At 38.4% G+C, this 13441-nt stretch overlaps 1 protein-coding gene across 6 annotated transcripts in view; it reads right to left on the bottom strand.

The window, feature by feature from the left end:
• Nucleotides 1–6078: 6078 nt before the first annotated feature.
• The window catches only part of sfmbt2 (Scm like with four mbt domains 2), a 66900-nt gene continuing 59537 nt past the window's right edge, over nt 6079–13441 (bottom strand). For all 6 annotated transcript variants that reach the window (XM_026146677.1, XM_026146679.1, XM_026146683.1 and 3 more), the window contains 3 exons: nt 8665–8949; nt 8237–8359; nt 6079–6982 (listed from right to left, as the gene is read on the bottom strand). In XM_026146677.1, the coding sequence (XP_026002462.1) occupies nt 6842–6982; nt 8237–8359; nt 8665–8949 (549 nt within the window). In that variant the 3' untranslated portion in view covers nt 6079–6841. The remainder of the gene's footprint in view (nt 6983–8236; nt 8360–8664; nt 8950–13441) is intronic.

The raw sequence follows: 13441 nt of genomic DNA, 5'->3' as shown, positions 1-13441 counted from the left end.
AGCTATTAAATTAATTCAGTTGCAGCCATAGAGAGAGGCAGCGAGGCACGACTCATCAGAATACACTCTGAATGTGAATCACTGCTTTTATGAATTTCTCTGTTTGACAGAGAGCGGTGTAAACTAATCAGCCCATCAGGTCATGTGCTGCATGCATGACTAACACAGCGTTACCTCCACTGATGTTGCTACATGAAACAGCCATCATCATCGCCACGCACAGGGTAATTGCCTTTATTTCGCCACCATGAACTGTTCTATCAATAAAACGTCTCTCCGTCGTTTTACATAGTGACTCGTTTGATAAACTGAAGCTAGCAGGTCATTTTCTATTATCATTTCTTATTGCGTCCACAACACACACACACACACACACACACACACACACACACACACACACACACACACACACACACACACACACACACACACACACACACACACACACACACACACACACACAGACGAATCACATGGACACACATGGATGAAATGTGGTGAAGCATGGAAGTGTAAGGCTTCAGTAATGCAAGACCTGCAAGGATGATTATGAATGTAGTGAACTAACAACTCAGTGAGAGTGAGAGGAAGCGATGCCCAGCGAGAGAGACAGAGTGGCGACCAAGTTCAATCCATTCCATGTCACCTCTCCAAGTCTGTGCTAAGAGTAAAGGCAGGAGAGCGGCTGTACCCTGAATTTCAGTTAAACGTATCTTCACTTATTTAGCATAACATCACAAGGAATCTCAGAATTTACAAGTGTAAGCTTCAGGTGCACAAAGTGCACAAAACAGCAGTTTCTCTAATGGCCACTGAAGGCTGGCTCACGATAAACGTCCTGCTTTATAACATCTCAGAGTGGCGTGTAATCTTTTATAACTCATCAATCTGAACACAGTGTGTGGGCGCACTGATTGGCAGGCATCCTGAGACAGGCAGCTCCAGCTGATGGGTGTCTGCTAGTCCTTACCTTCGATGAACTGAACCCCCTTTTGATCAAATGAAATTAAATAACTCGTGTGGTGCAACTCATTCAGGTCAAATTGCGCTATTTTAATCCGGCTGTATCTGTTTATCAGTTAGTTTATAGATGTAACTTGCTTGCCAAGCTTGATAGCATGAGCTAATAACTCTAACTACATCCTTAACCACAAATATGGTCAGTTTTGGCTCTAAAAAACCACCATGGTGATGCCAAAACACTAATGCTGAAGCTTCCAAAAGAGTCATAGCGGCAACACCCGTCAATACTATTCTGGGACTGTATACTGTGCTGTGACAAAGCGTTTGCCCTTGTCCTGATTTCTTAGATTTTTGCATATTTGCAACAATTAAATGTTTCAGTAAATACAAATTGCAGTTTTTAAATTGCGATTTCATTTATTAAACGAAGAAAAGCATCTCAACCTACCTGGCCCTGTGCGAAAAAGTCAGTCCCCCCTAAACCTAAAAACTGGTTGTGCCACCCTTGGCACCAAGAGCTGCAATAAAGTGTTTGTGATGATTGACGACAGTCTTTCACGTCAGTGTCGAGAAATTTTGGCCCTTGTAATTCAGCTACATTGGAGGGTTTTCAGCATGAACGGCCAGTTTAAGGTCATGACACAGCATCTCAATCTGATTCAAGTCCAGGGTGGCACAACCAGTTGTTAAGTTTAGAGACTAAGTACTTTTTCAAGCAAGGCCAGGTAGTTTTACATCACTTTTTTCCATTAATAAATTAAATCGTCATTTAAAAACAATCCCACGACAGAAATAAATATCTTGACCAAAGCAGTAATTTTGCCAGACCACTTCTGAGTTGATGAAGTCCAGGTGATCAGAAATAAAAACACGTAAATTTATTTTAAAGTGATGAACAGGTACAGGTGCGTACAGGTGTCACATTTAAACAGATTACCAAACAAAAGACACAAAAACAGTGTGATGTCACACCTTATAGCACCATTGGTGAACTGCCACACCCACCACTTAATATGTCTCCCAGTGCTAAAACAAATCACAATCTTAATGCACTTTGTGCTTTAAGATAAAGACATGACCGTATAGACAGAAACTCAACAAGCCCCTGTGAGCAAGCACTTGGCAACAGAAGCATCATTCTTTTAACAGGGAGAGACCTCTGAGCCATCAGTTTAAATCCAGCCGTGGTTTTAACAACGAGGTGATAAAGAAAAGCTAATATGGGAGGAATCTTTATAATCACTGTTATGGAAGAACCAAGACCTTTTCCCTGAACATTTAGGACCTCGTGATAATAAAACACAGCATAGAACTGGACTAGCTGGATGTTCCTGACCAGTCGGCCTGCTGAACAGATTTGGAAGTGGGTTTTGAATGAAGGATTGTAATTGTGTGTAATGAAGTGATCGCTGTCTGAGAGCTTGCATGGATACACTTTGTATAAAAACACATTATGTTTTAAAGAAAAGGGATAAATTGCCCGTTTTTACTTCTTCTTCTTCTCCTTTTTTTATTTTATTTTACATTGTTCAGTTTTAAATAACTTAGTGGCATTTTCCTTTGTTCAATTTTGAAAATGTTTTTTTATTGCCTGAGTAATTCCTTTGTAACTGATTTGTGTTTTGTGAAGTACATTAGTGTCTGTCTCTGCTTTTTTCTCATTGTTTTTATTTTATAATAACCAGATCCACAGCAACCTATTTGTCTGAATACTACTGCTTTATTTTTTTCTATGTACATTATTTTTCATTTTCTTTATCACTGATCCATTACTTTCAGTTGTTTTTAACCATTTATCCACAGTTTTTTACCTCCACAATCAGCCTGTTTCTCCCTTATACTTGGCTAATATTTCCAACCTCATGTTAGTTTTTGTTTTATTCTTTTTTTTTTATCTCCTATTGGTACCATGTTTGCACAATGCATCTTTTACTTTTTGCTTTATTTCATGAACAACGCTCTAAATCTGACTAAATACAACCCCAACCTTTGACACACAAGTAGCTTAAAATTGCACAGAGGAGCTTTAGTCCCATGATCATGATATCACTGTCCACTGCTTTTAGCTCACACTTTAAACCACGTGCACACCACTTTTCAGTACATCCCACTGATTTAGTTGTTTATACACCTCACATTTAGCTAAAGTTTTATACTTCCCACTAATATTAGCTTACATTTTTACGTTTTTACCTTATGTTTTGCATTTTCAAACTTTTTCTATTGCTACTACTTTACTTTCCAGCTATTTATACATTACTTTGAGCTAATCTGTTGTTGTTTTTAAAAAATATTGTTATTTCTACTTTAATAGTATTTTAATATATCTCTTTTTCTTCTTCTTTTTACTGTGTCAAGCAACTGCAAAAGGATCCTGGCGTGTCAATTAGTGATATACTCCACCATTAACCTCATTAATTACTCATTAATACAACCACTCTTAGGAAGCACTAGTTTCACATTTTCTTAACTGCTGTGGCGTTTAATTAAAATTTCTTCACTCATTCTTATCAGTGGAAACATGACAAATAATTCATTTGTAATTTTATATGAAAGTAAAACCAGCAGCAGAGCGTTAAATGTTTCCCCAAAGCAGCAACGACAGAGTGCGGTTCCTCTTTAAACTGTGACCTGGAGTAGTGCTGATGTGTGTTTTGTTAACCACAGAGACGTCTGGCTTCCTATGTCTCACCATGCATCAGGGCCTATATGCTAACCCTTCACCTTCTACAAAACAGCTACAGATAGCTTCATATATGAAAAGCTCTAACTTAAATGTATATTTAATGGCTATGAATGAGTATTAGTGAAAACTAACAATAAAAAAATGAAACCAAGAGCTCATGTGTTGCTAAACTTGGTTAAACTGCTCACCAATAGTTAGATAAAGTGAATGATGACTGATTACATTAAGGTTGGACTTTGAAATGTCTTGCTAACATGCTGTGAGCTGATAACTACAAATACAAATACTGCACACAAATGTATTGTAAATTCATGATAGTTTAAGTCATCTTTAAAGAGGCTTCTCATAAAACTAGCAAGTGACCTTGAGTTACAATCTGGAAATTGTTTCTAAGCAGCTGAGCCGAGTGTGGTTTGGATATAGGCGGTCTTCAACCTCCCAGCTGCCTAGTGCAAAATCTGTATAAAGTCCAACTGTGCCCATGTGGGAAGTGGATAACCAACCATGTGTCCTGCCTCCTGTACTCCACTCAGACAGCACCTTGTAGTAACAAACATTTTACATGTAAACTATCATGTGTGAAAACTACTTCTTCTTTTCTTTTTTTTTGTGTGTTTTTTTAAAGAGGCTATTGTGTTTATTTCCATCTCCATAGTTTCTATTCTTGGACTCTACTAGAGTCACTTTTGCGTCGCTTTATTTATTCAAAATTCAAAATAGTCCTCATTTATATTATACAGGGCTTTGTTGTAGCACCTTACGTTATCCTCTGAGACAGGAGGCTTTTCTCATTTCTGTGATTTGTGCCTCCTCGTCTCATTTGTCCTTCGGTCTATAACATGGAAATCAATCTCAGTGCACCATGCTGGAGGACGTCTCAGTTTGTTGAGGACAGCATGGAGGAGCTATAACCAAGGATGCCCAGGTGTGTCCTTCAGAAAAAAGTTTTGCACTCAGTGTGTAAAACAACTGGTTGTTCATCATTGTTTGTGGGTGTGTGATAAAAATATTTATTGTGTCATGTTGCACCAGGCTTTAAAAATAGCCCTGAATATAAAAATGCCATGACAACCGTTTCACCTGAGATCATGAAACACAGCTATAAACAAAACTATGTATATGATGTAGTTGTACCACACATCAGTATAATATGAGACGAGGAGTCCAGGATGTGTGATTCCAGAAAAAGCAGAGGGAGGAGATGTATTTCATTTCTACTCTGCATCCATTAAACTGACTTTCTTCTCACTGGCTGCCCCTCATAATGCTACAGGTTAGAGGAGTCAGGGATTGAACCACTGACCTTTCAGTTGGTAGACTGCTCCGCAACAAGTGCCCCACACATGAATGTGCCACCCGAGTTTCTTGCTCCCAGGGGTTATATGAATATATGCTCACTGCACTATTTTAAACTTTGGCTTTCTATTTTTTTATTGTAACAGTTTATATACTAACCCTTCCAGTGAGCTGCAGTTCTCTGGGTAAAAATGCCTTGTTGATGTCAGACTGCAAATAACCACTTTTTTACAACCAAAGTATGCAGAAGAGTATCTCTAAATGCACAACACAATGAACGTTGCAGCAGAAGACACACCAAGTGCTGCTCAGCCTAAAATGTTCACACACACTCACAAAAACAAGACCATCCAATAGCGACTTCTGATTTCTGCTGCTACATTCAGGCAGGCTCAGAATTTGACTGTCTATTTGTTTATTACCACAGTGTACTCGTGCACCATGTCACAAAGCTCAAATCATCTTAAACTGTTCTCCTGAACATGACAGTGAGTCCACTGTACTCTAATGCAGCGGTACCCAACCCCCGGGCCACGGACCGGTATCGGTCCGTGAGTCGTTTGGTACTGGGCCACGAGAGCTGACGCTCAGGTGTGAAATTTATGGATTTAAGGGTTTTTATCGTTTTTTAGACGTATTTTTTTTAATCGTTTTTATCGTTAACTTTGTTTCCCTGGGTCTTTTCCCGTGTGTTATGAATAAATCTTCTTTTTTTAGGTACCGGCACTGGTTTTATTTTGCTGTATTTATCCGCGACACCTTAAAGGCCGGTCCAGGAAAATATTGTCGGACATAAACCGGTCCGTGGCGCAAAAAAGCTTTGAGACCTCTGCTCTAATGGCCTCCACAGTCATCAGATCTCGAATAGAGCTCCTTAGGGATTTGGTGGGTCAGGAGAGTCCCATCATGGATGTGCAGCAGCTGGGTGATGCTATCATATCAACATGGACCAAAATCTCTGAGGAAAATTTCCAGCACCTCTGTGAATTTGTTCCATAAAAAATACAATTAAGTTCTAAAAGCAAAAGTGGAGTGAAATACATTTATACCAGGTGAATATGCCATGCTGTCAGGAACCTTCAGTTTATGTTTATTAGTGTTTGAACTGAAAAGCGAAGCACAAGAAAAACAGATAAAAATCAATAGAAATTTATTTTCTTACTTATCAAAAATATCTGCAACAGAATTGCATAGATGGACACAAAATAGCTTCCATGATTGATTCATGTGACTGTAACAATGAGAAGAGAGTAAGACTATTCCAGTGTGTTCTTCTCTCAAACACATGGGATGCTTATTTGAACTGAATAAATTCATACCATAGTTTCCCGTTTTCAATAAAGATTAGCTAATACGTACATTGTGATATACATCTCCAATTTTTTTCCTTAAAAATCCAAATGGATAATCACTCCTTATAAATAAGGGTAACAATAAATATTCCAAATATATTAATTCTTGGTTTGTTAAATACTTTCCGATTATATTTTCTGAACCGATTATGCCACACAGAAAAAAAGGGAAAACTCTTCATGATTATAATTTTTAAAGCTTAATTGCTATGATGCTCCTCTATGACAAATCAAATGGAAATGAAAAGTAAGAGAAAAAAAAACAAGTCCTCAGCTTCTTCACAGATCAGTAGAGCACACAGATCAGCTCAGTGTGTTCGGTTCTGCCGGAGTCGACAGTAAGGAAGTTTTTTTGTTTTTCGAGGGTACTGCATATCATTTTCACACAGATAGTATCCCAGAAATTAATCCTTCAGCTTCTCATCTGGAAACATCCTCCTGCTGTCCCTCGGTGTGTGCTTATCCAAAGTAACCGACTGCCAAAATAATTTGGAAATCCACGTAATCCAACATTTCCAGGCTTGCTCCTGTCGCTGCTCCTCCATCAGTTGGCGTACTGTTTGTAGAAGGCAACTTTGACACGCTCGATCTGGTGACACAGCTTGATGGCAGGCCCGAGCTTCAAGTCCATACACTCCTGGACTGTGGGCAGAGTCAGCAGCAGCAGGGCCTGACCATCGATGTCCTGCACACAAGTTAAACAGAAATATTCAGGGTTTGAAGCTTTCAGCTTAAACTCCTGTAATGTACTTCACCTCAAAAAAAGCTGCTTGCAGAGGGCGTTTTTATACAAACTTAGAGCTTCAGTTTAGTTTCAAACAGTCTAAGGATGAGTTTTTTTTATTTTTAGTGTATTTATATAAAGTATTTGTCAGATTCTAAGTTGAAAAGTTCAAAACAAAGCTCTAATAAAATATGATAATGAAAGCACTCGACACATTTAATAACATTGCCATTCTAATCTCAACACACTGAGCAAAGCCTTCATTGGCTGGTTTTCTTGACAAATGTGACCAAATCACCAGACTAAACAAAACTCATTCTGTTTGTAAGTACACAATCTCATTTCACTTTAGACTATTTAGGCTAGGTTTTATTTCCATTTGAGTTAACTAAAACATGTTTAAATTACTATAATAACCTTACAAAAAGTCTCTAAGTAACAAAACAAGAAATGTTACTAATGGTTTTTTAAAAGGCTTAAATCTTGATTTCACACATTTTTGTATTATTAATTCTCTTTTTATTCTTTATTTTCTAAACCAATTAAAATGTGCAGTAATATGAAGTAAACAATTTTTTTTTTCCAAAAAAGCAGAAAATAATCGACCGCTCGAAGAAGATGTCATTTGTAGCTGGATAAATATCTGCCTGAGAAAAGCTGGTACCCACTGCACCTCACAGAAACAAATAAGGGGTTAAAAATATAATATCCACACATGTTATTTATCACGTCTGTGTTCAGTGTAATATGTGAGAGTCTCTGCTGGCTTTTACTGTCTTGGTTACACTGAGGTGTTTCTCTGTGTGTGTTTATCTACTCTGTGTGTAAAGACAGCCCCTCCCCTCCTTCTACACACACAGTCCAAGGAGAGACACACAAGCTGAAGTCAGTCGAGTTAATCACTCTAAAATAAACTAATAAAAAAAACCACATTGTTGCCACCTAAACCAATCAGTGAGGCAAACACTGTATCTAACCAAACACTGGGCCATCAAGAAAAATATATTAAAACAATTTATAGAAGAGTTTGTACACAGACAGTTGAAAACAGGGGCTCTGTCTAAAAATATCTATGATTTCTCTAATGCTACATTTTTGCTCAACCCCTGAAATTTAGTTACTTTATTCTGCACCTTCAGCCCCTATTTATCAAACAAGCAACACTTTTATTGACTTGTATACCTAACAGTAATTGTGTTTTTGTTTTTTGTTTACCTGCTCCTGGAAAATGCCAGCCAGAGATGCGCAGTCGGTAGAGTTAATGAACTGGACGACTTCATCTACGCTCCACTCCAGAGGGTTTCTGTCCAAAACCAGCTGACCGTCCTCCTCCTCCACCTGAAGTTGCACATAAAAGGCACACTGTGAATTAGAGGGTAGCACACACTGCTCTGGGTTCTGTTAATCACTCAACTATTTCAGTGTGGATAGGATAAATCATGATGCAAAATCCTGATGTGATAAATCCCCCCATCGTTGATTTTTTCTGGTGTAGAAGCTCGTGATGGAGCTGTTTTACTCTCCTCTCGACACTATTACTTTTACATATAATTAAGTGTACCAAAAATATGATGCATTAATATCAGTAAACTTGCTTGTCATAAAGAGTATGGGGAACCTGTTTTGTAGCCTCTCTGCTTTACCTGCATGTCTTGTCCTTTGGCGGGCTGGTACTTGCTGTTCTGGTTGTACGCAGACAGCGAGCGAGTTGACCTCCTGCGACCTGCGGGAGCCTCCGGGCTGAGTGCCGGGCCGAGTGCCGGGTTTCCCGCGCTGACGGCTCTGCGCAGCGCCGTGGCCCGGCGAGGACGGCTGCTGGTCACCTCCACCGATGAGGTGTCTGTGTGGTCCTCGCGAGGTTCCGAGCTGGTGCCCTCGCTGCCCGACTGCAACGCCCTCTCTTCGTCCTCCTCTCCCTCATCACTGTCCTGGAGAGGGGAGAAAGAAGGGAGTTAGAGAGGGGCTCAGTTGTTCACAGTTGTCCCAGAAATCATGCATATCATGCAGAAATGTTTGTCTCAATGTTTATTCACCAAGTTTAGCAATTTATTCAATTTACCAGTCAAATGAGAGTTGTGGAATAATTAAAAGCAAAAGAATTGTAAAAAAGCTGTGGATAAACAGTAAATACAGAAATTTTTAATTTGAACATCAGCACAAAAGCTGCTTACAAAAGCCGAACTTGAATGTTTATGCCTCCTAAATGTTCTCACAGCATTTTGTTGGGATCATTTTGGTAAAATGTTGTTAGAAAAGGCTGAAACGCACTGGTGTAACAGTAGAGGAAACATTTGAGCTGGACTGAAATCTGAAGTTTCTTTTAATGACATTAGCCAAAAGTTTCTTGTTTACACAGACAAAGCAGAGGCTTTTATGTTAACCAGAAGCTGCTACGTCAATTTAAATGTAGACAGAAATATCTATTAAATATTACGACTGTAGCTGACTGAGATAAAAACAGCTTTTCATGCAAAAAATTAGTTAATAGTATAAATGATTTGATAGATCTGCTAATCTGGTGACATGTAATTGGTTACATGTCAGTCTGCAGTGATATAACACAGAGAAAAGAAGCCACTCCTCACAGATGCCAGAGCACAGAAACGATCATTAACATGAGCGGGTTATCTATTCAATCACTTTGTGTTTCTCTTTAGGACTGAAACAATCTTCCAACCAGTCCGGCCAGTAAAACTCCACAATGTTGCTGAACCACCTCACGCATAAACTATACTTTCAGCCTAACGATTCCCTCCCTCCCAGCAACCGCCATCCTTGTTGAGGCCACATGAATGTGTGTTTTTTTTTAATGTAATGAGGAAGGTAACTTGGTAAATTTAGGGTTTGGGTTATCATGCTTTCCTATAGACAAGTACATAAAACAGGTAAGACTAGATTAACCTCAGCCAGCCACTGCAATAAAATGTTGCCACGTGAATTCTTTATTATTAGTAAACCAGAAATTTTGAATATTATGCAGGTATATTTACACTACTTTTATGTTGTTTGTTGACAAGCAATGCAGTGTTCCAAACTTCTGGTATAAACACTTGGAGTATTGTAGGAGTGCTGGAGGATACGATTTTGGGGTTAAAAAGCTAAAAATTTGACTTTTTACTTCATAACTTGTGAGCAATGAAGCTCATTCTTTTTTTTTTGTTGTTTCAGTTTTTTCAGGGTTATGCTTGTTGCCTGGTAATACACTGGTAATATTTTCTGAGGTTAGGTGCTCCAAATCCTGTTTGGGCCACATTTGAACCTAAGTAATTACCACAGTAGGTTTCATGTAATGTTAGTTGGATATGTTGAATTTATTGACTTTATTGCTAGAATACTCCCACTTATTCTGGATTATCTGTCCATCTGGGCTTTCTCTGATTTAAAGCAGACCTTAACTCCCTGCTAAACTGGCTTGTTGAGTTTCACTGTGGACTTTGAGTGATTTTAAGGAGGAATCTGCAACATTTAAAAAGTCTTCTTGTAATAAAGAGTGCTGAGGTCAATTGATCATAATACAGTCACATAGAAGATGCTACCTGCTCATTCACTGGTGTTAAAAACATATTCCTGTGGTTTAAAAGTGACACAGACAGCAATCTGGGAGACGTATTTATGATGCAAGAAATGGAAACTTCTCCTGCTGTTAGCTGAAGAACAGAAGAAACAGATTTCATTTTAGTTGCCGGTTCAAAGGCACAGTGGGGTACGCTTGCCACAAAATTTTATTGTGCGAACACCACAGCTACACTAATGCAGCTTTTTATTATCCAACATGCCAGGTTGTACTGCCCTCCTGCTAACAACTCAGCAACACTGCCCAAGTGCAGAGGACCAAAATTTAAGAATGCGATAATTTCCTGTAATCACTGTTAGTACAGAAGTCTGTTGTTACGTGTCTTGAAATGTATTTATGTTGTTGCACAAGTCTAATATTTTTCCAGACGAATCTATCTTTCAGCCTGACTTTCAGGTCAGTATTTATTTTATATTTAATTTTGTATCGTCATCAGAACTGTTAATGTTAAATCTGTTGTTTTTGGTCATCTTTAACAGTCATAATAATTTATTTATTATAATCTTATCAACTATTCTCCCCTTATTTAACCGGAAGATGAATGGTCAGATTTTGTCTTTTTATCCCTGTCATATAGCGGTCTGCAGCATATTCACACGTAGTATATGAATATAAATTAAGACACAAACTAAAATCTCTCAGGGCCTTCTTTTAACTTTTATGTTGCTTTTTTACTTTCTATTCTACAGTATGTGTTAATATTTTAAGTGATCACTTTTAAAAATCTATTTATCTAAAATCTATTTATTCGTAATACCACCTCTTTATTCACCTGTAAATAACTCAACCTGCACAAAAAGGTGTAACACAAACAAAATGTGACTAAAAGTTTTCTGAAATGTTTGTTTTTGTTTTTTTTAACCACAGCAGCAGTGACAAGGACATCTCACCCTCATGAATTTTTATTATTATGTTATCCCCACTCTGCTTCATGTTTTCTAGCCACAGAGTGACAGTTTGTTTTTCATAAACAGAGCGGGAGCGCAAGAAGAGAGACAAGTGCACACTGAAATTAACAGATCCTTTTAAAATAATTACAGTTTATTCAAATCCTGACTTGCTTTCTATGGTGTGAAAGGTTCTGCGTGTCTTCTATTGTTTCATTCATCCAGACTGCACAGTGGGCGTATTAAAAGGTGGATTAAGTGCTTATATACACTTTTAATAAAAGTAGATTTTCCCATTTCTCTAAATATCAGCTGGACTGGCCTCTAATATGAGTGATAAACACTGATCATTTAATCATAAAACAAATATGGTGAGAAATGTGTCTTAAATCCTTTGTGACAAATGACAAAAGACATAATGAATAATAAAACTGTCTTTTGTTGACAGGACACAGGAATTTCTATTAATTCAGGACTCAAAGGCTGTCAGAATGCTGCTCCATTGCCGCCTGATCGATGCAAATCCAAAGGTTGTCTCTCTCTCTGCTGAGGCGCTGCATGCTTAGCATTGTTCTAGGCTGTGGCCTCCAGATAATCATATTTACATTTAAATGGCAACAGACATTACGTGAGGAGGAGGTATGGCACTCAAGGGATCCAGAATAGAAATCCATGCGAGTTTTCAGAAATGCTAAAGATCCTTGCCCCGAAAGAGCCCATTAAAACCCGAAACAGGAAGCATGTAAGCAAATACTCTTTCAGCTGTGTTGATGCTTACCCATAGCAGAGGTGCAGGAACCTTTCAGCTGTGCTGTGGACATTATATTTTACCTTTCCACTCATGATTGTAGTAAAAAAGTCATGCCAGTTTATACTCTTCCTGTACCGATAACATAAGATTACTATGGCATTTGTACAGTGGTCTGGATTAAGCACTTAATGAAGCCGTAACGCTCTGAAACTGTGAGCGTGTAGCATTGTGTTATACTTAATAACTTAGATTTGTGTAACGCCTTTCAAGAAACCCAAGGACGCTTTACAAAAGAGTATAAATAAACAAAAAAAGGCTAGAGGTCAAAGGCTTTGCTTAATACACGAGTTCTGAGAAGTTTCTTGAAGGACTCCAGTGACGGGAAGTTACGCCCTGGCCTACATGTAAAATGTTGTGAAGCTCATATAGGTGTCCACATAACCTCTGAAATTAAAGTTATGGCACTCTCTTTATTATAAGTGGCTTCAAAATAAGTGCTGTTCGTAGTGAATGTATATTTGTCAGACCTCCTTTCTTTGTTTACTCTAAATCTGTTTAACCAGGACAAAAAATGACCTAAATCAGCCATTTGATTCTGCTGTGACAAATGTAACGATGGTATTGTCTCACTTCATCATGCAAAAGCCATGAGGAGTAATATTCAATAGAAATGTCTCAGACAATTGTGAAAAGCTTTTAAAAACAGAAAAGTAGTTTTGCAAATTACTGATGTTATTGATAAATATATCACACAATATTGAGCATATCAGTCATCACATGTTTATTTAGTCCAATGTGATTGGCTGACCAGTATTTGTGCTCAACCCAACATTCAGGCTGAACGTAAAGCTGCTCTGGTGTCTCTGCTGGACGTGGTTGTTGATTGTTGTTGGATCAGGAGGACGTTGCTGGACAACGCCACCAGAAGGTCCTGGAGTGATTTCCTCATCTCTGCTTGCCTCGTGTTCTTCTTTGAGGAACAGCTGCGTGAGTTTTCTTACAGATTTTGTGATGACCAAACCCAAGATGAAACCCAGAGCGAGGACGGGCATGATGAGAGTCTGTTTAAGTCAGAGTTCTGCGAATCTTCATTTAATCCAGCAGGCACGAGTCTTGTTGAAACTGATGATGTTAGCAGTCTCAGGTGGAATGTTTCTTTTTGTGCTGGTTTTCTTTCATTGCTATGGTGACTCAAAAGCTCCTTGTTG

Source organism: Astatotilapia calliptera, chromosome 17, assembly GCF_900246225.1.
Source record: "Astatotilapia calliptera chromosome 17, fAstCal1.2, whole genome shotgun sequence".
NCBI classification, from domain to species: domain Eukaryota; kingdom Metazoa; phylum Chordata; class Actinopteri; order Cichliformes; family Cichlidae; genus Astatotilapia; species Astatotilapia calliptera.
Note: the sequence above shows the minus strand (reverse complement) of the source record. Positions and strands in the feature narration are given on the sequence as shown.